Here is a 24628-nt window from a genome sequence, read left to right as displayed (position 1 = left end):
GATCACAGGCTTGTACCACCGGGCCTGGCCTGGTTCTTTGCTTGTTTTAGATGAATCTGCTTTCCTTGTGCATTTTACCTCTTAATCTGTTGCCATGCCAGGATTTGAACCCAGGGCCTCGTGCAAGCTAGGCAAAGGTTGAACCACTGAGCTGCACCCCTGGCTGTCCTCATATGTTTTAAAGACCTGGATCAGGTGAAAAAAAATCCAGATTCTAAATGTTTCCAATCAAAACCATGAAGACGAAGGCCTCGCTTTTCTGCTGGCTTCTAGGTTACAGTGCTCCTATTGCTAAGCCAATGCTCATCACATCACACTTGACCTGCTTTCTTTAATGCCTTTACAATCTTTTTGCCCTTGACATTCTGAAAATCAATGACATTTGTTAATATCCAAGGCTGTCTACAACATCAATGTAATGAATTGGTGTGCTGTGTAGCACTGGACAGCTAGGCACAGCACCTCTATTTGTAAGAGGTGGAGGTTCTTCTGCTCATCACGGTGCCATAGAGAACAAGTGCCCATCTGAAATTCTAAATACTCCAAAAATCTGAACCCAACTCAATGCACAGTGGGAAATCCCACACCTGACTTAATGTAATGCCTCATAGTCATAATGCAGGCACCCTAGAAATAGTGAATAAAATTAACCCTTGGGATGTGAATATAAAGTGAATCTAGGTTGATTCCAGGTTCTGGCTATTACAAATAATACTGCTATGAACATAGTTGAGCATGTATCTTTGTGATATGGTTGAGCATTCCTTGGGTATATGCCCAAGAGTGGTATGGCTGGGTCTTGAGGTACTTCGATTCCCAATTTTCTAAGAAACTGCCATACTGACTTCCACAGTGGTTGTATAAGTTTGCATTCCCACCAACAGTGGAGTAGTGTTCTCATTGCTCTGAATCCTCTCCAACATTGACCCATAAGAATAATGGGCCTTAGTGGTTCGTGTTCCTGGAGTTGAGTCCATGCCAATGGATACCCACACGCTCCTGAAGAGAATATGACATCGCTGCTGCCATTGTTGCTGATATAACAGTGGCGACCACTGCTATTACTGTTTTGGGGATTGCCATTTCATAACTGGTTACTACAGCTAGCACAGTGGGGACCCTGGCAGCAAAAGTAGCTACCACAGTTAATTAATCTTTCATTCCATTGGGCATGACAAATTGAAATCAATAGTTATATACATTTCAATTGGCCTTGAAAGCTATAAATTTACAAACTCAAGTTCCACTTGCTCTCCGGACACCATCTTACAAGGCCTCCAATTTGCAGTAAAACTCATTAAGGAAGGGAATGGCTCAGTTGCCTTTAACCTACCGGCTATGGGTGGATTAAGACTTCTGTTGGTCTTTTCTGTGTCGAACACACAGATTGCAAGCCCAGCGCCACTTAGAGATCTCTGGCAACAGTCAACTCTGCAGCTCTCACACAATTGAGCCTGTATGATAATTAGTATTCAGAGATGGGTAATGCCTGGGGGGGGGGGGGCCGCTCACCAACCTAAGACAGAACGCCTGTGTGGCCTGGACAGGTGTCTCCATGATGGGTAAGGTGACCTGCTGACATCCCATGCAACCTAAGTCAGAAGCTCATTTTTTTTTTTAATAATAGGAGGGGACCTGTAGGTTCCTGGGCCCATTTTGGGTAACTGTTGCCTTGCTTGCTAACCTTGACCTTAATATCCTCCCTATGCTAATTCCCTGTGAGATTCCACCCACCTGAATGCTTAAGGGAATCTCCTTGTCTGCAAACCCAGCATATTGGGCGTTAACTGTCTAGATGCAAGATTGTAAAACATCAGGAGCGGGGGAGGGGGGTGGAGGGGTGCGGATTTAGCTCAATGGTAGAGCGCTTGCCTAGCAAGTGCAAGGCTGGGGCTCCATCCTCAGCTAAAATAAATAAATAAATAAATAAATAAATAAATAAATAAATAAATAAATCAGAAGCAAACTTCTGCCAACCGAAGTTCCCCCATTGTGCTGTAAATCTGTATTTAAGACCTCCTCCCTCCTTCAATAAATGACGTTCGACATTCAAAAAAACAAACAAAAAAAGAAGTCATCAAGATCATGATGGGGAAACCCACAGAGACAGCTGACCGGTGCTAGTTGGAGCTCACTGACTGACAGCTCAGGAACCTGCATGGGACCGAACTAGGCCCACTAAATGTGGGTGACAGCTATGTGACTTGATCTGTTTGTGGGGTCCCTGGCAGCAGGACCAGGACTTATCCCAGATGCATGAACTGGCTTCTTGGAACCCATTCCCTGTGGTGGGATACCTTGCTCAGCCTTGATACAATGGGGAGGGGCTAGGCTCTCCTTCAACTTGGTATGCCAGACTTTGTTGACTACCATGGGGGGCCTTACCCACTCTGAGGAGTGGATGGGGGTAGAGTGGGAGGGAGGTGAGGAGGCGGGAGAAAGGGAGGGAGGGGGAACTGGGGTTGGTATGTAAATTGGAAAAAAATTAATAAATAAACATTTAATAATAAAAAATAAAAATAAAGTGAATGTGAAACAATTAATTTTGCACTTGGGCTTGAATACCATCTCCAAGATATTATGTCTGTGTAAAAATTCCAAGCCTAAAAAGAAATCGAAAACACTTTGGGCCCCAGACATTTCAGATAAGGGGTACTGATCCTGCAGTGTTTTGCCTCTATTTTCATAGAGTGCCCATAAAATCAATATATAATATAATTATTATACATTGCATGAATTCTAAAAGGTTTTTAAATAAAAATCCATAGCCAGATATTGGGGTAAATGTTGAACAATCAGAGAGACAAAGGAACAAGCCACTGCCACATCTTACTTCTAGGACTCCTCAGCCTGAAAAGCCTTTAGTTCCTGTCTTCTCATACCTTACATACCTTTCTCCACCCAGCCTAGTGTTGGGATTAATGGCGTGTGTGCTTCCCAAGCAAAGGCACCAGATCTCAAGTACTGAGATTAAAGGCGTGTGGTTCCCAAGTACTGGGACTAAAGGTTTGTGCCACCTCTGCCTGGCCTTGTTTCTCTCCTAGACTGAGTCAATCTCGTGTAGTCCAGGGTGGCTTCGAACTGACAGAGATCCAGACATATCTCTGCCTTCTGAGTGCTAGGATTAAAGGTGTGTGCCTCCACTGCCTGGCCGATATGTTTAATCTAGTGGCTTATCTGTCCTCTGATCTTCAAGCAAATATCATTAGGGTACACAATATATCACCACAATTATACAGTTGGATTTCTGGCCGAATAAAATCTTTTCATAAGATAATCTAGGAGTTTGTTAACTGATTCAAACTCTCCAAACCTTTTCATTGTTTTGCATTCTCTCATAAACCATGTGTAAGGGAGAGGTGTTGTCAGACAAAGTACTGTAGAAACAGAGGGCAGATCTGTACTTTGTTTTTCTCAATGATTAATTTGTTTTTATGCATATGGATATTTTGTTTGCATGTGTGTCTGTGCACCATGTGCATGTCATGCCTGAGGAGGCGGGAGAGAACATCGGCTCTCCTGAACTGGAGTTATACATAGTTGTTAGCCACTATGGAAGTGCTGGGAATTGAACCTGGATCCTGTGATGAAGAGCTCTGAGGCAAAGCATGCTAGCTACACAGGGGCGGGAGAGTCTGACGACCTCAGTTCAGGTCCTGTCCCGTACCGACCATCTCAGACCCTGGGCAACATCATCAATGAGCTTTGAATTCCTCATCTGTAAAGTCAGAACTGTTGGAGTGTCTACTGTGTGGGGTTGCACAGGGAAATATGGTGGTCCGCCTGACTTCTCCCAACCACCAGCAGATGCCTGACACAGACAGTGCTGACCTCCATGTCCTCTGTGTGGTGTCTGGATACCTGCGGCATTGCCACCTAGTGGCAAAGCTAAGTGCCATACATTTCACCCCCTGCTACCTCCTGAGCATCACCACTCTCTTCTGTGGGGCCATGAATAAGGAACTTCGGGATTACTTGAATACAAGCATGGATATGCTAACTGAGCTATCTACTAGGTGACTAATGGGTAGGTGCAGCATACATTGTGGACAGACTGGACAAGCCGATGATTTATGTTTGGGGGTGGGGAGGGTGGGTAGAGTGGGATCATGTGAGACTTCATCACGCTACTCAGAGCAATATACAATTTACAACTCAAGCAAGAAGATCAGGGTAAAGCTCAATAGTGGAGAGTCTTCATCTGGTTTACAATAGACCCTTGATTGCTCCCCCAAACAAACAAAAAAACCTTACGAATTGATTATTTCTTGAAATTTCCATTTAACATTTCAGGCTGTGGGTGACGAGGTAACAGAAAGTGGGGGGGTGAGTGAACTCCTGGACCATGGGGCCACTACTGCAGAGGGAATAAGCTACATGCACTGGGCTCAGCCTCCTGTCCCATCTGTGTGACCCCAGCGTAATGGCTGCATCACACCCACCTTCAGGCCAGGGTTCTTCCTCATGCGGAGCCTTCCCATCCACATGTCAGTCAGCAGCATCTGGCTGCAGGTATGAGCAATGAAGTCCCGGTGCTTGGCCGCCACAGCCAGCTTGAGGCAGGTTGAGTTGCTCCAGTTTTTGAGCTCGTAGGTCAGAAGCTTCATGGCCACCTGCTCATCATGTTTGTAAGACTGATCTAACAGCTCCACAGCAAGCTGCCCAAAATCTCTGCAGGGAAAAAGATGTCAGTCAGTGGTGGCGGTGAAACCAAGGTGGCTGTGAGTTTGTGCTTAAACATATGTGTTCATAGCGATTGGGGGAGCCACAAGATACAGAACACAGGATGCATAGTGGCTTTGGTGTCCTCTTTAAATTCTCAAGACCTGTCACCAGAGAAGGGACAACTAGTAGCAAACTCTTTGATTGGTCAGAGAGGGGACTGATCGCTCTTCCTGCAAACAGAGCTTAACTGTGTCCCTTGGAGCCCTCAGGAGACAAAGTCTTTTACTTGGGATGTACAAAGAACAATGAGGCAGACTGAAATGGCAGGATCTGTGGGGTTGCCAGCGGTAATAACCAGCGGCTGCTTCGGAGGGATCAATGAGTGGGGTTGGTAGAGCACCAGGATGGCTTATGGGTGTTGGTTAGGTTCTGATTTTAAATGTGGGAGCCAGACATGCCCACGTGTTTGCTGTAAGCCAAACATTTAAACCATGTGCCTTTCATGTGTTGTGTAAGACTTCAGCAAGTCATTGGTTACAAGATAATTCAACATGCCCAGAGCAATGAGACAGTGTAGCTGTCACAGGGCCCAGAGCAGGACATCTGATTGCGAAGGGCAGGGCAAGCATAGGGAGTCAGGGCATGCAGAAGGTGACACAGCTGAATTTTGAACATAGTTTGTTCTTTTTTCCTCATGAGTCTGGTTTTATAAAGACAGCTGTAGCCATTTCTGTTCCTGACATGGGATGTGATTAAAATATGGCCACATTGTGATGGTTCTCCCCTGGTTTTGTTTCTCCGCCTATAGGATATTTTGTTGCAGTTATGAAGATGGAGATGGAGGAGAAGGGGGAGTGGCCATTCCTGTCCCTTGAAGATTCCACAGTGCACAGAACTTTCTGGTCCTGGTCCTCAGCTGCAGGGTGGCACATCACCAGAGGAGGACTCTCTACAAGGCAGGACTGCCTCACCCAAGGTAGGTGAACATATCTCTGGCCTAAAAATCCTTAGGCTCTGGAGTTAGAGAGATGGCTGAATGGCTAAGAGCATTTCTTTCTTCTGCAGAGGACCTGGGTTCAGTTCCCACTACCCATATGGTGGCTCACAATTACCTGTAACTCCAGCTCCAGGGGACTGGATACCCCTCCTGTTCTGACCTCCTCAGACACCAGGCATGTGGGTGGCATCACACACACACAGAGGCAAAACACTCATACTCATAAAATAAAACCAACCGAAGAGGAAAACATTAGTCTTCGGCCCTAACATTTAGAGGCCAGCTAATCGTTTTGGAAATCACTGAATCCAGAACAAAAGCACAAGGCTTCCAGACAAAGCTGTCAGGTGCTGGCACAGCTGCCTGGCTGGATCTGCCTCAAGTTCATGTGCTAGAAAGTCGTCCCTGGGCTTCAGATTTCCAGTCTGGCACCGGATGAACTTGGTCACTCCTAACAACAGATGAAATACTGAACAGGCTGGAGCTCCGCCTCTCTTCCTCACTCCATCCCAGGGAAGACTTCTGTCTCAGCACTGCAGAGACAGGCGGGCAGACACAGAATCATTGCTCACTGTAGTAGACGTGTCCGCGGAACCAGGGTGAGCTTAGGAAACACAGATCTAGCTATAACCCATGTATTACTGAATGCTTGCTATGACTAAGTCCAAATGTAATCAAGTCCAGGGCCCCACCCAACCAGGTTCCAACAGTGAATGTAGGAGCACCCCCTCTTCCGGTAGGGGGAAAGGAAAAGGAACCTCATTGAAACCTGGCAGTACTCTGCCCTCCTTAGCCAGGCCTGCCCCAGGAGAAACTAGCTAAACAGAAAGCCTAACCTGCTGCAGGTATCTGCATGAAGAGAAAAAGCCAACACCAGCCCCCTTTAGCCATCTGCCCCAGCTCCAGGGGAAGAAAAATCCAGAAGGCCTTCGGACATTCAGAGCCCAGTGCACAGATGTGCTGAAGTTTGGACAGCATCAGTGGGTGTTTCTTTATGGGAATCTATTTCACTACTTTTGCATAGAAGAGTGCTTTGATGATTTGCATGAGAAATCAGCAGACCAAACCAGTAACAATAGCCCAGAGGGACCGCAGGGAAAATACTGACAGACGTGATGGGCAAGGCAGTTTATGAGTAAGCCCCAACCACAATGGTCCTTAAAGGAGACATGCAGTGGTCATGCCTTCAATGGGGAGAACACCAAGGGCAAGAGTCGACTGTGGCCTCAGGTTCCCTCAAGATACTCACTTGGAATTGTTGTCCAGATCCTGAGAGATGTCATCTACCAGCTCGCTCTCGGAGGACTCATGGGCCATGGCCTTGTAGAGCTTACAGGCCACCAAGGCCTTTGCCATGCTCTCTTCCCCACGCTGCCACAGGAAGACAGCCATCTTCTGGCGCTTCATGAGCACAGCCCACACCATGAGCTCATGGAACGGGTACTGGAATCGACTCACGGCGGGGTCGTCCACATCAATGTCAATCTCTTCCTCCTTCTTCTTTTTCTTTTTCTTCTTCCCTTTGGCTGGAGGTTCATCATCCTGAGAGGAGGGAAACACACCTTTGAAAAAAAATGGCTCTTCCTGAATTGGCAACAAATTAGCTCTTCAGGAGCTAAAGGAGAGGGGAAGACTTCCATGTCAGAAGCAGGTGAGAGACTTGGTGAGCCAGGCTCTGGCTTCCGCTCTGCACACTGATTCCTTTGGGAAGGCGCACATGTTTATTATGAGAAGCAAATCACTTAAAACCAAGTGAACTGAAAAGGAATGGTACTCTTTGAGTAACTTATTGCTGGGTTAGCAGCTCTCTTGGTTTTTGGTGGGTTTTTTTTTTCCCCTCCGGAGGGTTTTAACTGAGGAGACAAACAAACATGGAACAGCCTCCCCATAAACTAAATACAGACAGCAGCACAGGAAAGTTGAAGTCACTGTCTGTCTCTTCAGGGACATCTCCAACACAGCCGAACAGCAATACTTGTTTGCAAGACACAGCTGAGCTAAGAACTGATAGAAACAGCGTCAGTGGGGCCTGGTGGCACAGGCCTGTAATACCAACTAACCTGGAGACTGAGGTAGGAGGTCAGCAAGTTCAAGCTGTTCCTGGACTACAGAGTGAGCCAAAGGCAAGTCTGGGCAACTGAGTGAGATTCTGCCTCAAAATAAAAGGAAAGGGCTTGCTATGCAAGCATGAGGAACCGAGTTTGGATCCCTATGCCACGCAGAAGGCCAGCTGAGGCAGCAAGGGCTTCTAACCCCAGCACTGGGAGGCAGAGATAAGGGGGTTCCTGGGGTTTGATGGCCAAGTCAGTCTAGCCAATCAGTGAGGACCAGCTTCAGGGAAAGTCTGTCAAAAAAAAAAAAAGCGGCTCAACAGGTTCCTGGCGCCAAGTCTAAGGGCCAGAATTCAATTCCAGGAGCTACATGATGGAAGGAGAGAACAGACTTCTACAAGGTGTTCTCTGACCTCTACTGGCATGTGATGCATGCGCGCACGGATGAACACAAACACACACACACACACACACACACACACACACACACACACACAGGAAAATAAAAATGTAATTAAAAAGAAAACCCAGAATAAGAACTATGCATCACTGAAGCTACTGGACAGGCAGAAGAGGCTAGAATGTTGTGTGAAGCCTTGTAAAAGTCAACTTGAAAGTCTAGATGAAGTCACTTTTAGGAAAATGGAAATGAGCAAGTTCGACTCCGTAAGACAGGAAGTCTAGACGAGTTCATATCCTCAGTGCCTGTCATTGAGGAAATGAAAAATAAACTAAAAACAGGCTTGGAGCAGAGAATTACAGAGGCACATCTAGCATGTCTTTGTAGACCAGGTTGGTCCTACCAGATTGAAGGACTCCAGAGAAGGGAAATAATAGAAGACTTGGGGCTCACAAGAGACCTAGAGTTGGGCCTCAGCTGTGAATTCTGAATTGAAGTCTTCTTTGCCAAATCCATTCAGAATGGGATGCTGTTGAACCTGGTAATTTACTTATAAATATACTTGACTATAGCAAACACTATAATGTGTTACAGCATTTCTCCCACTCATTTGAATATTTTTATGGCAAGTGTGCTATTGTTTTGTAGGTTTTTTTGTTTGTTTTTTTTTTTACCTTTGGTGCTTTATTTTTAAAGCTTTTTATTAATGGTGCTGTCAATTATTTTGTCCTATGGTGAGGTCACTTGAGTTGGTCTTCCTGATGTCAAATAGTATTATTTGATGATAGTCATTTTGCGAAAGAAACATAGCAATAAAGTGACCCCTAATGACATTCCTCTACACCCATAGATCAGTTTCTTCCTCAATCCTCATCAGAGAAGCTTCCTCTTGGAACTCTCAGTTCTAAATGGGATATTTTCACCAAATCCCTCCCCTCTGGACTCAGGGAACTTTGAAGAAGAGGAGGCAGAAAGAGTGTAAGATCCAGAGGCACTGGAAGACACCAGAGGAACAGTGTCTTCCAGATACAACAGGATTGATCCACATATGAACTCACAGAGACTGTGGCAGCATGCATAGGCCTGCACAGAGTCAAACCTGACAGGGTCCCAGCATGAGCTCCCATCCCCAACCAAGAAGCTGTCTCCACTTGATAACTATTAGAAAAGGGTATAGAAATCACACTTAAGGTCAGCCCATACCCAGCAGTAGATGGGCACAAAAAGAACTCATTACTATCTGAAGGATTTTTTTTTTAAACCTTACTGGTCTTTTGCTTGTATATTATGGCTTCTGGTTTTGAGGTTGCATGGATTTTGTTTGCTTGCTTGTGTGTGCGTGCGTGTGTGTGTGTGTGTGTGTGTGTGTGTGTGTGTGTGTGTATCTGCATTTCTTAGGTTCTTTCCTAGTTTCTTTTGTTGCTGTTGTTGGATAGTTTATTTTGCTGCATCATTGTTTGTTGTTTTTATTTACCAGTTTGTTTTTTTAAGAGAGAAGAAAAGCATGCAGTTGGAAGGGTTGGGAGGTAGGGAAGATCTGTGAGGAGATGGAGGGCAACCATGATCAGAATTTATTCTGTGAAAATAACTTTATTTTAATTTTAAAAATGTTAGGAATGTTATATAATTTTTAGTTTTCTCATTAGCATCTACTGATAAATGATCATGTCATATCTTTTCCTTGTTTATCTTAACAGAGAGGCAACATATTAAAGATTTACTAACATTAAATTATATTTGTATTCTTAGGAAATCTTAATTTCTTATTTAAGACATTACAAAGTTGTATTGAGATTTTTTTTTTGGTATTTTATGGTTTTTAAATAATAGAAATAACATCATTCTCTAAGGATTTCTGTTCCTTAGGATTTCTTTGGAAACTGCTTTTACGAACTTTATAGTGTTAGTTATGTAGTTTCTATCTTTAAAAGTGTCTGTCATCCCATAGACACCCTCACCAGACATTACAGGCTGTTATCATTGCTTCTGGTTACCTTCCAGAACTTGATAGCAAGATCTCATTGCTGAAAAGACCATGAGTCAAGGAGAAATCAAGCTGGTACTGACCTGCCAGCTTCATCCCTACTGACCAGCTCTCACAGAGCTGGAAGGCTCTGTACACACTACCAGGGAAGAAAGCTAATCACATCCTACCCACTGGGAATCTTGTGAACTACCATAATGACTGGTCTAGCAAAACATGCCCACTGGTTCAATAGTAACATGAATATTATTGTAGTAACCAACATTTTCTGATTGGATTTAAGGTCAACTTCACAAGATGAAACTTTTCTTCTTGTGCTTGGTACTGGGCCCAAACCCATGGCTGGCTAGGTCATAGGCCTTCAGGGATAACCCAATATATCTGCTAAATGCACATAGTATCAAACTGCCCCCTAAGGCGTTTTTATGCTCATAGATTAGTTACATCTTTCAAACTTTATCAGAGAACCTTCTTTTTACAGTAGAGTCTATGGAGCACTCATCTCTAAAGGGGAGATTTACATCATATTCTCTTTCTCCAAGGCTTAGAGAACATTGCAGAAAAAGGGGAAGACAAATTGTAAGAGCCAGAGGTGTTTGGCATCTGTAGTGAAACAGTACTTGCTAGACAAGACAGGGCTGTTGCCTATGTGACCTCACAGTGGCTGTTACTGCACAAGACCTGTGTAAGATCAAGCCAACTAAAACTCCAGCATGGGTGGGGGAGGAGCTTATAAAGTCCCACCCCTAGCTGAGGAGCTACTGGCCATTGATGTCTATGGGAGCAAATAGAACCAGTTTTCTTCAGGGATGAGGCTTCTAAGAGGCTAACTGCACTTCATTAGGTGGTTCTACACCCATGTACATACAGGTGATCCTGAGAGGACTCAGTGGCTTTAAAAAGCAGCCCATGCAGTTGGGAGGGAAGAAAAGTGCAAGGATATGGGAAGAATTGGAGGGGAGTGAATGAGGGTGGATTTGATTGATTAAAATACATTATACACAGGTATGAAATTCTCAACAAAAAAGAAAATTAATTTTTAAAAATATGATAAGCATAGGCTGGGGAGATGGTTCCGTGGATAGAACTCTTGGCTCTAAAGTGTGAGGACTGAGTTTGGATCCCCAGAACTCAGGTAAAAGCTGGGCAGGTGCCATACCTGCCTGTAATCCTAGAGATGGGAGATTTCCCCAAGCCTAGCTGGTTAGATAAAGTAGTTGTAATCAGCAAGCTCCAGGTTCAGTGAGAGATCCTGCCTCAATAAACACAGTGGAGAGCAACTGAGGAAGACGTGTGAGGAAGACCTCTCTCCTGCACACACCCACACACATAGGAAAACACAGCCTCCCCCACCAGCACTTAAATTTTTTCAAGTTGTATGACCTTCTTTATGATTCACCCAACTCATCTAAGATTTTGATGAGTTGTATAGAGTACTTATTCATGGAAAACATTGTCCAATTTTGTGTTAATCTAGATCTAAAAGTTTTCACAGAGTAACCAAAGTATCATAAACTACTACAGACCCACTGTACTTACTTCCATTCCCAGTAGTTTAAGCGCTTTGGGCTGCATAATGAAGAAGCAGAAAAAAGAAAGAAATTTACTCAGGTAACTGTGAGTACTGTGTTAATGAAGTCAAATACTTTGTATCACTACTAGTTAATGACAATATCCAAGTGAGGACATGCCTTCATATGGAAACTGCTTCTGTCAGCAGAAGTCAGTTTGGAAAGACATACAGACACACGCCCTCCTTGTAAGTGGAACCGAACAAATCTCCCAGCAGAGATTGTGGAGTAGGAGTAAGGAATACCTCCCACAGAGCTGAGGTTCACATGACTGGGGTTTTGCCGGGCTGGAGCAACAAGAAACATGATGGCAGGTCAGGAATTAACTTTGATTATGGTAGAAGAATACAATCTATTGTGGCAGGGTGGGGATGGCTTGCCACAGCTGCCTTGGATTCCTTAGCTGTACTGTGAGTTTGGCTATGATGGTTTGACCAGCAGGGAGCCCTGGATTTGGGGTGGGGTGACAACAGATGGTTTTCATGCCCCATGCTTTAGAAGATGACAGCTGCTCCAGTGATCTGTGGGAGCACAGGTTGAGAGAGTAGACATGAGACCCAGGAGGAAGGCTATTGTGGGGAAAGAAGGAGGCAGACATGCTTGACAGATTGCACTGACTGACCCGTATTAAGAGGTGATATAAGTGGCTGCACATGGAGCTGGGAGGCCTCACCTTGGGGATCAGGGCAGAGGTAGCGTGGGTGTACTCTGGGACATACCGTGTGGAGAGTTGGGTTCTGCACAGGTAGACGTATTGGGAAGCACATCAAGGAATCACATGCCATTCTGGGAGACACAGGACACTGTATGTCTACTGATCTTTACCCTCTTAGGGCCAAACAAGTTGTTGTAGAGAGTCCGGAAACTTTTACGAGTGTAGTTGCAGCGGTAGGCGCCTCCCATGAGATACTCCAGCACTAGCCCTATGTCGATGAGGCTGATGTGATAATCTGGTGGAAGGTTGCTCTGTAAAAACAAAGAAGTTCACTGTGAGGACATCACTCCATAAGTCAGGCACGTGGCGTCACCCCAGTAGCAACTTGGCTGTTACTATAACAACCACGTTCAGTCTGTTACCATATGATGTGCGGGGATGGCAGGTTAAACCACATTCCAAAAATTGGCATAAACTCTTCCGTTGAGAAGAAAGAGTTAGACACCCAGTCATCACAGAGTCTATGGCACACCCATGGCCAGAGAGAATGGTTTGTGGCTGGTATATGGAGGTGGAGGGAGCTGTGTGGTGCCAGTGGTCTATAAGCAGATTTATTTGTATGACATATACCCTTGATAGCCCCTTGGAGAGGGGAAGCTAACCTCAGGGAGGGGCCGAGTTTCACTTGGGAAGAGGGTCTCATGAGAATCTGCAGGAAGCCAGCGTATTTTTCAGGCCTGGAGCCTCTCTGGCGAAAGCTTAAATGGGACTCAGTGACTCTGAGGGACACTGGACCTTCAGTAAAAACAACCAACAGCTGTCTGGTGTGACAGAGAGCTACCAAAAGGACTGAATGTTATCAATGTGGAAGAGGGTCTGCTGGGACAGAGTCCCAGTGGTGACAAGAAATGGCCTGAAGAGAGGCATCCCCTGCGTTGTGCTACACATCCACATTCTACAGGCTGACACATCATTGTGTCGATTGATATTGTAATAGCTGACATGACTTGGTACACTGGGATCTATTGAATGCCATTTTTATAAGCAGACCAGCTACACTGGCTGAATCCTTTGCTCATGAAATCTGTATTTCTTCAGATCCTATCATGATCATCGACCATGTTGGGTGTTTTTTTATTCTTGGGACTTTTCAGTGCTGAGGATTGAGCTCAGGGTTTCATACATGGTAAATATGCACTCTGCTGTTGAGCTACATCTCAGCCCAAAGATTCCTTATTGGCAGCAAGGAGCTGGATGCTGAGGGAGAGGGATGAAGCTGTGAAGAGCGACGTGCAGCATCATGTGGAACTCACAGAAGTGTCTGAGATGCCTAGGTGGGTTTGCAGGAGATGGCATAGGAACAGTGGAGCAGGGATGATGGGGTGAAAAGAGAAAGAGTAAGTGCTGTGGATATGAGGAGGTGTGGCCCAGACAGAACATAGTCTCCCAGGGCTCCCCATGCTCAGGTGGGTTGCTGTAGAGTATGGTGGAACCTGATGGGAGGGAGTAGGGGTCACGGGCATGGGCCAGGCCCATTGGGAATTTATGTGTGTTGGAACAAGCTTGAACTTCAGTTGCAGCCCTGGATCAATTTCGGGGTGATGATTATGAACGGGGAATCAAGTGGGAGTTGGGAGGACTATAGGAGAAGGGGAGATTATTGAAGTCATTCAGCCGGGAAATGGTTGGGCTTGAACTTGGACAGCTCTCTCTTTGAAAGTTTACACTTCCTAATCTTTCTCCCACCTGGTCTTGAGGGAGGAAGCAGAGCACTTGTGTGCGAAACAAGGCTCTGGACCAGAGGGTTTCCGAGGTCCTCAGTTCCCAGATCCACTGATTCTATTCTGCTCTGTAGAAATCATATTCTCATATTCTTAGAACTGAATATTGATAGGAAATATGACCAGGCCATCTAGGACTCTGACTAAAAGCACCACTCTCTCATTCTAGAGAGACAGATTGCTCCTAATAGAACCTGATCTCATCTCTAACTTGTGATGACAAGACAAGAGATCCCAGGGTAGGACCCAGTGAGCAAGACCCCACAGGAACACAGACTGTCCATAGTGGGGATCCCTGGAGAACGAGGAGAGCAGTTCCCCTTAGAAATGAAGGGACTGCAAAGGCTGAGAACCTCTGATGTAATACCCAGGACACACAGTCCTCCTGAGGAGCCTCCTCTTGATATTTGTGGAGTTACCTTGGTGCTACACTATAATCCCCACAGCATCAGTGTGCTCCTGGGCTGTGACGAAGCTTATTCTTCTCCCCCACTATTTCAAGTTTTATTTTGCTTTTTGTATGTATGTTTGTTTGTTTGCCATACATGCATGTGCGTATTTGTGTTTGTGTGTGGGGGTACACATGCATGCATGTGTGTGCATGCCTGTGGAGTCCTGAGGTTGATGTCTGGTGTCTTCCTCAGCTTCTCCCTACCTTATATATTGATTGAAGTAGAGGCTAAAATGAACCTGGAGCTTGTCAGCTTACTTCAGGGATTCTCTGTTTCTACCTCAGGCAGGCTAGGGTTACAGGGGTGAGGGCACCATGACCATCCAGCTTAGATTTTTTTAAAAATAATTTTATATGTTTAGTGTGTGTGTGTGTGTGTGTGTGTGTGTGTGTGTGTGTGTGTGAGAGAGAGAGAGAGAGAGAGAGAGAGAGAGAGAGAGAGAGAGAGAGAGACCTGTGGAGGTCAGAGGAAAACCTGTAGAAATCACTTCTCTTCTACTGTGTGAGTCCCAGAGATCAAACTCAGGAACTCAAACTTGTCAGCAAGCCCCTTTACCTGCTGAGTCCTCTCACAGGACCTCACCTAGCATTTACTGGATGCTAGAAATCCAAACTCCAGTTCCAAGCACTTACAGCCTCTCCCTTTATTCTTCTCTTTTTAAAGTTATAAATAAATTCTTGCTATGGACAAAGGAAGTCATTGTTTCAAATAATGTTCCCTGTCTCAAATAAAAAGGTAACACATGTCACAAACAGAAAATTGTTCTCCGAACTGTTTGAATGATGGATGCTAGCAGGTACAGGGCAGATGGACTCACCTTCTTTACATCCCTCACCAGCAGATGAAGGGTGTTTGGTGGGCCCAGTCTCTGAAAGGGAAGCAGTCAGCCACAATAAGTATGGTTGGCCTTCAACTCTTGAGCAAAATTCTGCCCCACTGAACTGTGGGGTTCATAATGTACTACTGACTCATTTCTTTTCTAAGACACCTGGCTGTGGTCACCACATTCAAATGTGTGTGAAATACTTTGGATAATTTTAGTGTTCTTGCAGTGTGAATATCTGCATGCTTTACATCATGTCTGTCACAGGAAGTCTTAGAATGTGGGAAGAAGAAGTAAGTTTCCAAAACTTGAATTGTACTAGTGTAGGCAAAGCAGATTTCATCCAAACACACCCTGTTCTGACACAGCACACCTCCTACCGGTTAAAATTTGTTTTCCCTGTAAGCAACAGTTGACTAATAACCCTGATGACTCTTCAGTCTGCTGCTGCCTTAGGACAGGAGGTCCTCTTGCTTCACAAGCATAGGATGTAAATGCAGACTTGCAGGGCTTCGTCTGGTCATTTTTAGACTTTTTGACTTGCACAAGTAACACATGAGTTGTCACGAGACACTGAATCTGAATCCTTTCCCTAGGCTAGTGATCCACAGTCCTTATCTCATTTTCCACATGAGCTGCAGCTCTGGGTAAGCCCTGTGACCCCCAGGGGATGCCTGATGCTACGGTGTTCTGTGTCATGATGTTCAGTGGGTTGGGACCATCACATACACATTTTCACCACTGAGATGGCTTTATGAAAGACGTGAGCCCCATTGTACAGCGAGGATCATCTGTCTACTCTAGCTGGAGTGACTGGCTGGCATGGCACAGTTGCTAAGAATATCAACACAGATCGGCCAGGAGCAAGTGAGAATTAGCTGCCCCCCACGGCACACTGGCCTTCCAGCTGAGGCTGCTTCAGTGAGTCTAAACTCAACTGAGGGCTTGTTGTTGTTGTCGTTACATAATATGTGTCAGTGATAGGAGTATTCTGAGGGCTAGCTCGCCTCCTCCAGCCTTCTCTCTGGGATGCTCACGGTGTTGTAAAGCTCCTCCAGCCTTGGGATGGTGAGGAAGTGTTGCATGTTCACCCCGTTTTCAATCAGGAGCTTCACAAAGTCAACCCGATCTAAGACGAGAGCATCCAGCATGGCTTGTTCCAAGGCATTCACCTGCACGAAATCCAGAAGGGAGACCATGAATTGCCTCCCTGGAGACTCCAGGCAGGGGGCACTAGAACCCATCATGGAAAGTTCTGGAATATTCTGAGCTGTATTCTCTGCAGTTTTGTTTGTTAACCTGGTGATAGGCATTGAGCCCATGTTCTCACATATGCCAGCCAAGAGCTGTACTAATGGCTGCACCTGGCCTGTGGTTCCCAGGGTTATTTTCTTTGAATGAATGTGCCTTAACCTTCTCTTCTTTCTGCTCAGCCTGGTCTTCACATGCTCTGTCAAAGTCTGTAAGGGATTTTCTGTTTTTAAAACTGAGTTGAAAAGGGCTGAAGAGTTGGCTCAAAAGCTAAGAGTACTTACTGCTCTTAAAGAGGATTCAGGTTCAGTTCCCAGCACTTACATGGCAGTTTACAACCTGTCTGCTAATTCTAGCCTCAAGGCATCCAATGCCCTCTTCCAACCTCTGTAGACACTAGGCAAGTATGTGGTGCACATATATACACGCAGGCAAAACACTCATACACATAAAATAATAAAAATAAACAAATCTAATTTTTTTTAATGAGTTGAGGACCACTATCCCAACGTTGCCCTATTCACTTTCTCTCTGCTGTTTCCTTGGCTGGGGAGCATCTTTTGATGGTGGTAGGACCATGTGGGCATGTCACAGGCCACTGGGGTGTTGTGTGGGTGAGTGACCACACACTCCTAATTATGGAACAAAGGTACCACTCTGAAAGGAAGCCATGGTCATCGCTCTCTCTGCTTGGCAGGCACGCAGACACGTGGTACAGAAGAATAAGGGAACCTAGCCACATGTTTACAACTCACACAACAAAGCCCTTTGGAAGATAGAGCTAGTGGTAGTATGGAGAGGGGTGATGGGTGAGTAGCAGCAGCTACCCAGCTTGGGAGGCTGGAGCCATCCATGCATGATGTTTCTGGGTCTCCCTGCTGCTGAGACAGGCAAGCAGGGCCTCTGCAGTGACAAGAGCATGGTGTAATGACAACCACTCCTACTTATGAAACAGTGGTGAACACAGTATTGCCACTGAAATATTGGCATCAGCCCATCAGTCCTCCACCCTGGTGGGGATGAAGCAAAGGAGACTGGAGTGCCCCTTCCCTGGAGAACTAGGGCAATGCCAGCTCTGGTCTTTGCAGTCTCAAGACACGTGAGCAAGACTCCACACACCCAGTTCAGCAGCTCGATCTTCCGGGGGTCCGTTTCTTCTTCCACCTCCTCTTTCACTTTGCCTTTCTTCTTGCCTTTTCCTTTCCCTCTCCCCTTGGTTGTGGCTGTTGGTGGCTTCTTCTCCTTCTCTGTGACTTTGGTGTCCACCGGAGGGGCTAGGCTTCCCAGTGGCTGCAATCCATAACAAGCAGTGTTGGGAAAAGGTACCAAGACTGCCACTTATTCTAAGACAAGTGTGGTGACACCCCAAACTCTATATGCATACACGGAGTATATACACATACCTACATCTACATGCTCACACATGCACACATGGCATAGACTCGCATATATCCACACACATGAATAGTACAAACACATGTACACATTGTAAGGTATACACGTGCACATTCATATTCATGCAAATAATGTGCACTTGGTGAAGGTGTATACACCCATGGGTAAAACTATGAACATGTGCATGAGTACACACATATTATACACCCAGGGCACATATGTACCAGCACACACACAGGCATGCACACATGTACACATGCAAACTCTTGTCACCATGGCCTGGATGTCTGATGAAGTATATCCTAATACTGTGAACCACTGTTCATCATGGGCACAAAGACTTAATTGTTCTGATGCAGTGTCTGTGAGTATTTGAAGTGGATAATATGTTGATTGATGGGTATATTTTGAGGCTGAGAAGCAAATCAAAAGGTACCAGAGGTATGCTGATAGTCCTCTTATGACGGGAGGATATGACCATGAATGAATCAGAGGTAATATATAAGAATGCAAGCCGCTGTCCAGGAGGAAATGTGAACTGGAGATTATTGTGGCTAAAGCAGCTTTAGCAGGTGTCTTGGAACTGCACAATGTGGTTGGTGATGGATGGAGCTTCAGATGCACATGCAGTGTGGTGATGGATGGAGCTTCAGGGGCACATGCAGTGTGGTGATGGATGGAGCTTGAGAACATGCAGTGTGGTGATGGATGGAGCTTCAGGGGCACATGCAGTGTGGTGATGGATGGAGCTTCAGGGGCACATGCAGTGTGGTGATGGATGGAGGCTTCAGGAACACAGGCAGTGTGGTGATGGATGGAGCTTGAGAGCATGCAGTGTGGTGATGGATGGAGCTTCAGGGGCACATGCAGTGTGGTGATGGATGGAGGCTTCGGGAACACAGGCAGTGTGGTGATGGATGGAGCTTGAGAACATGCAGTGTGGTGATGGATGGAGCTTCAGGGGCACATGCAGTGTGGTGATGGATGGAGCTTGAGATGCACATGCAGTGTGGTGATGGATGGAGCTTGAGAACATGCAGTGTGGTAATGGATGGAGCTTCAGATGCACATGCAGTGTGGTAATGGATGGAGCTTCAGATGCACATGCAGTGTGGTGATGGATGGAGCTTCAGGGGCACATGCAGTGTGGTGATGGATGGAGCTTGAGAATATGCAGTGTGGTGATGGATGGAGCTTGAGAACATGCAGTGTGGTGATGGATGGAGCTTGAGATGCACATGCAGTGTGGTGATGGATGGAGCTTCAGATGCACATGCAGTGTGGTGATGGATGGAGCTTGAGAACATGCAGTGTGGTGATGGATGGAGCTTCAGGGGCACATGCAGTGTGGTGATGGATGGAGCTTCAGGGGCACATGCAGTGTGGTGATGGATGGAGGCTTCAGGAACACAGGCAGTGTAGTGATGGATGGAGCTTGAGAACATGCAGTGTGGTGATGGATGGAGGCTTCGGGAACACAGGCAGTGTGGTGATGGATGGAGCTTGAGAACATGCAGTGTGGTGATGGATGGAGCTTCAGGGGCACATGCAGTGTGGTGATGGATGGAGCTTGAGAACATGCAGTGTGGTGATGGATGGAGCTTGAGAACATGCAGTGTGGTGATGGATGGAGCTTCAGGGGCACATGCAGTATGGTGATGGATGGAGCTTCAGGGGCACATGCAGTGTGGTGATGGATGGAGGCTTCAGGAACACAGGCAGTGTGGTGATGGATGGAGCTTGAGATGCACATGCAGTGTGGTGATGGATGGAGGCTTCAGGAACACAGGCAGTGTGGTGACAGGCTGAAGACTCCGAAGGCAGAGGGTGCTCACTCAGTGGAATAGGAGAGACAAAGAAGTGGGCCTTACCTCCTGGGAAGTGTGGAGTGTGGGGTGTCATGGTAAGGCAGCCAGGGCAGAAGCGCTGGCCCCCTGTGAAGTCCTCTGTCCCCCGCCTTCCTCCCATCACCTTCCCCTCTTCGGTCATCCCTAGCCCCTCCTCTTCTCTTTCTCTACTCACTTTGCTGTGTCTTTCTGTCCATCGCTCTGGCTTTGGTCACTGGTGACAATGCTGGTGGTGTCCAGGTCCTGGGCATTACTCAGCCCCCTTCATGTTCAAGCCCTTAGTCATGTGACTCAAAAGCTGCTTCCTCCCTCAGCCTTCTCTACCAGCTTCTTGGGCACTGCAAGCTCCAGCTTTTTTTTTTTTCTGTGTGGCCAGTGCTTCCCAAGGCTCTTCTGGCCTCTGCCCTTAGCCCCTGTCACTTTGATTTTGCTCTCTCCCTCAGCAGGCTTATGGCTGGGGATCTGATGTCCTCTTCTGGCCTCCATGGGCACTGTATGTATATAGTGCACTCACATACATGCAGGCAAACATCAATATTCATAAAGTAAAAATAAATAAAAGTCTTTAAAAAGTCATTTACCCCAGAAGGCAAAAAAAAAAAAAAAAAAAAAAAAAGAGAGAGAGAGAGAGAGAGAGAGCAGAACCTTAAGCCAGGCAGTGGGTTAAGGCACATGCCTTTAATCCCAGCACTTTGGAGGCAGGGGCAGGCAAATCTCTGAGTTTGAGGCCAGCCTGATCTACAAATTGAGTTCCAGGCCAACCAGGATGCACAGAGAAACCTTGTCTCAAAAAACCAAACCAAAACAACCAAATATAAACAAAAATAAACAGAAACAAAGCAAGAAGTAGAAAATGATGCTGAGAAAAAAGTGCACCCAGGAGACCTCTCCTCCAAAGCAGTCCTTTCCAGCGTCCCTCATCTCCACCAACTTATCAGCTGTGCAAGATGGGGGACTGGGTGTCCTTGCTGATATCTTGCTCTCTGCCTCCCTCCGTGATTAGCCCATCCCTATATGCAGTCATGTTTCATACCCAGAACTGCTTAATTCTACCCTGTGTTTGCTTTGTTTTCTGTCTCTGCTCTAGGTCCAGATGCTTTTTCTCATCTGGGTCACTTTAATAGCCCATTAGAGGGTTACACAGCTGCCACGGATGGTCCCCTCCCAGTGCTTCTGAAACAAATAGCCAATGCAGCCTGGAATAGATGAAGAAAGTATAATGCACTCTATAGACACTTGCACTTAAATGCGCATGCACACTCACATACATAGAGAGAGAGAGAGAGAGAGAGAGAGAGAGAGAGAATATGCAACAGCGATAAGAATGATACTGTCTAAAGAGTAAAGGCAGCCTATAGGACAGTGGTTCTCAACCTTCCTAATGCTGTGATCCTTTAATACAGTTCCTCAAGTTATGCTAACCCCCAACCATAAAGTTATTTTGTTGCTACTTCATAACTATAATTTTGCTACTGTTAATGAATATTAATAATGTAAATATCTAATACGCAAGATATCTGATCTGTGACTCCCAAGATGTGCAGGGTGTGTTTTCATTGTTACAAACTGATTCAAAGGGGTCGCAGCCCACAGGTTGAGAACTGCTGCTTTAGATAACGGCAACCCAATAGTTGAACACTTATTTATTGCAGAGAAATGAAAACTGGCAGTAACACAAAATCCTGAGCACACGTTAGTGTCTCTGTGTGTGCCTCTATGTGTGTATGTATGGTGTATATGCATAAATATATGTGGGTGTGGGTGATGTATATACATAAAATGAGTGTGTGTGTGTGTGTGTGTGTGTGTGTGGTCAACCTGAGCAGCATCTGCCTCAATTGCTCTCCACCTTATTTTTTAAGATAAGGTCTCTCTCTCTCTCTCTCTCTCTCTCTCTCTCTCTCGTGGAGCTGACTGACTTGCAAGGCTGGCAGGCACCTCAGATACCCCTAGGACCCTGACTTCACTTCCAACACTGGGATTACAGTCACATGCTATCAAACATGGCTTTATATTTGAGTGTTGTGAATCTAAACTCAAGTCCTCATGCTTGTTCAACAAGCATTTTGCCCACTCACTGAGCTGTCTCCCTAGTGCTCTGAGCACACATTTTATAGTTGTGCTACCATATCCTGAAAATAACAAAAACATTATAGAGATATGTAGCACATTGGTGATTGTCAGGGTTAAAGAGGAAGCAGAGATGGGAAGAAATCAGTATAGATATTTAAGGAGATGGGGGCTTCCTTGGGTTGATGGCTATGTTCTGTGTCTTGATGGTATCAATGTCAACATCTTGATTGCACCATCATTTTGCAAGAAGCTTCCACCAGAGGGATGAGTGAAGGGTGTGCTCTGGTATTTCTTACAACAACATATGAATTTACAAGGGTCTCAAAATACAGACTTCAATTTTTAAAAGTTGTCAAGGTCTTCAGAGAAAACTTACGTCTTTCCCAACCAGGTCTTCCTTGTTCTCCACCATGCCCCATGGAGCGATTCCTATAGCACAGAGCCGGCCTCTAGACTTGGAGGAGTGGTCTTTCAAGGCATCTCCCACATGGCTGACGACACCTGCAAGCAGCCATATGCCACATTTCAGTCCCTTTTATGCCACATCACATCACCACTGACAAACTTCAGGGGCGCCTGCTCTGAGCCTCCATAATCCCTGTGGATCAGGGGTGAGACCTATTCTCCTCACGAAGAGAACACATCCCACACAGGTCCTTCCTCCTCATAACCATTGATCCTGTGTTAACTCCTGAAGTAGGGAAATAAGAGCAGACCCCAAAACAGCTGGGCAAGGATTTCCTCTACAGATTTCTGTGACCCACAGCTGGAATGGAAGTCACTGAGATCTCATCGGTAGTCCTTAGCTACATTCTGCTAACAGCAGGAGACAGACCACTAGTCATATTCCTTAACTCATGTATTTTCAGTTTATTTTCCCACAAAGCATGGAAACAATGCAGATTGGCTCGTGGAAAACGACACTTGCCCATGGTCATGCTCAGAGAATGGCACAGACTGGGCGATTCAGATGCTCACTGTTATTCCCACTGAGGTTTAGACCTCAGATGTCCCCCAAAGCCCCATGTTAGATGCCTAGTGTCCAGCTGGCGACTGTGGGGAGGTGGTGGAAACTCTAAGAGAAAGGACCCGGCATGTGGTTTGTGGGTCACTGGGTATGCCCTTGAAGAGTTGTCAGCTCCAGTCACGTTCTCTGTTTTGCTTCACTACATGCTCCCACCAGGAGGTATTGCCACAGGTCCAAAGCAGTGGGGCCAACTGACCACAGGCTGAGACGTTCACACCGTGAGCCAGAGTAAACCTCTTCTTAGCTCATTATCTCAGGTGTCTGTTGGGTGATGGAAAGCCACCTAACAAAATTATGTTTATACTATTTAAACAGACCAGCCTCAACAACAAGAAAACCCTGCTGAATAAAAGGTTCCATTCTTGTTACAGCTGGCATCAGGAGTCCATGTGTCCAGTCTCCTAGCCATTCTTACCAGGAGCCCCTCTGCAACCTCAGTTGAGTTCCAGGTGTGTAGATCCACAGCAAGGGCAGGCCGCTCTTACCAGTGCTCACACCCCCGGTGAAAATCCAGGCCCCCGTGGTCATGGCAGCTTTGATCAGGCCTTTCCCAAACACCTGCTTCAGCTTGGGCTGCATCTCAAAGCTCTGGAGGCCTCCGTGCACTGATATCAAAAGCTTGGGAAGCTCCAGCTGCCAATCTTTCACCATGAGATGGAGCAAGGAGTCTGGCTTGGTATCGTAGGAAACGCGGATGTACTACAAAAGAATGCACGGTGCTCAGCGCCTGCTCTTGGTTTTGTTTTTCCTCTCCGAGGGGAACATGAGTACCACACATGTTCAAGCAAGAACTCCCTCAGGGCCTCGAGGTCCTCTGTGACCTGGGCCCTCTGCATTAATCTTTAGCCAAGCGACTGAAGGGAACGTGGGGGAAAGATGGCCAGATTTAGCAACGGAAAACATAGGACACCAGGGCTAGGATCCAAATGTTTGTGTTACCCTGGCAGCCACGTGCTAAATGTCTATCCCAGAGCAGTAGAGATAAGAGCTAGATAAGGGACAGTGCTCCAGGGGCCCATGGAGTCTACTCCTTCGTCCTGTATGTGAACATACAGCAAGAAGGTGTCATTTATTAAACTAGGGGCAAAACCAGACGAACTGGGACCTTGACTGCAGGCGTCTTAGCCTCTAAAACTGTGCATAGTACATTTCTGTTTAGAAATCCCCCCATCTAAAGTGTTGCAGTATCCGCTGACCAGGCTAATGGGCCTATCTAAATTTGAATTTTTGAATGGTTTGAAAATGAATATTTTAAATGATTTAGCACAGTATCTTTTTTATTTTTAATTTTTTTAGCATTTTTAAAAATTTTATAATTTAATTTAATTTTACGTATCTGCCACAGATTCCCCTGTCCTCCCTCCTCCCACCACCACCACCTGCCCTCCCCCTAGCCTACCCACCCCTCCATTCCCATCTCCTCCAGGGCAAAGACTCCCCTGGGGATTCAGCTTAGCCTGGTAGATTCAGTCCAGGCAGGTCCAGTCCCCTCCTCCCTTCACCCAGGCTGAGCAAAGCGTCCCAGGTTCCAAACAGGCAGCTCACACACTAAGGACAGGTCCGGGTCCCACTGCCTGGGTGCCTCCCAAACAGTTCAAGCTAATCAACTGTCTCACGCATCAAGAGGGCCTGGTCCAGTTGGGGGCTCCTCAGCCA

General features: G+C 46.1%; 1 protein-coding gene across 1 annotated transcript in view; it reads right to left on the bottom strand.

The window, feature by feature from the left end:
- Positions 1-24628, bottom strand: part of Trpm1 (transient receptor potential cation channel subfamily M member 1) — a 72400-nt gene that overhangs the window by 23105 nt on the left and 24667 nt on the right. Inside the window, exons 5-13 of the mRNA XM_036168919.1 lie at positions 23458-23671; positions 22322-22446; positions 17750-17920; positions 16417-16551; positions 15374-15424; positions 12494-12634; positions 11637-11666; positions 6912-7204; positions 4443-4671 (exon numbers count right to left, since the gene is read on the bottom strand). Of these exons, the coding sequence (XP_036024812.1) occupies positions 4443-4671; positions 6912-7204; positions 11637-11666; positions 12494-12634; positions 15374-15424; positions 16417-16551; positions 17750-17920; positions 22322-22446; positions 23458-23671 (1389 nt within the window). The remainder of the gene's footprint in view (positions 1-4442; positions 4672-6911; positions 7205-11636; positions 11667-12493; positions 12635-15373; positions 15425-16416; positions 16552-17749; positions 17921-22321; positions 22447-23457; positions 23672-24628) is intronic.

Source organism: Onychomys torridus, chromosome 1 (genome assembly GCF_903995425.1).
Source record: "Onychomys torridus chromosome 1, mOncTor1.1, whole genome shotgun sequence".
In the NCBI taxonomy this organism is placed as follows: Eukaryota; Metazoa; Chordata; class Mammalia; order Rodentia; family Cricetidae; genus Onychomys; species Onychomys torridus.
Note: the sequence above shows the minus strand (reverse complement) of the source record. Positions and strands in the feature narration are given on the sequence as shown.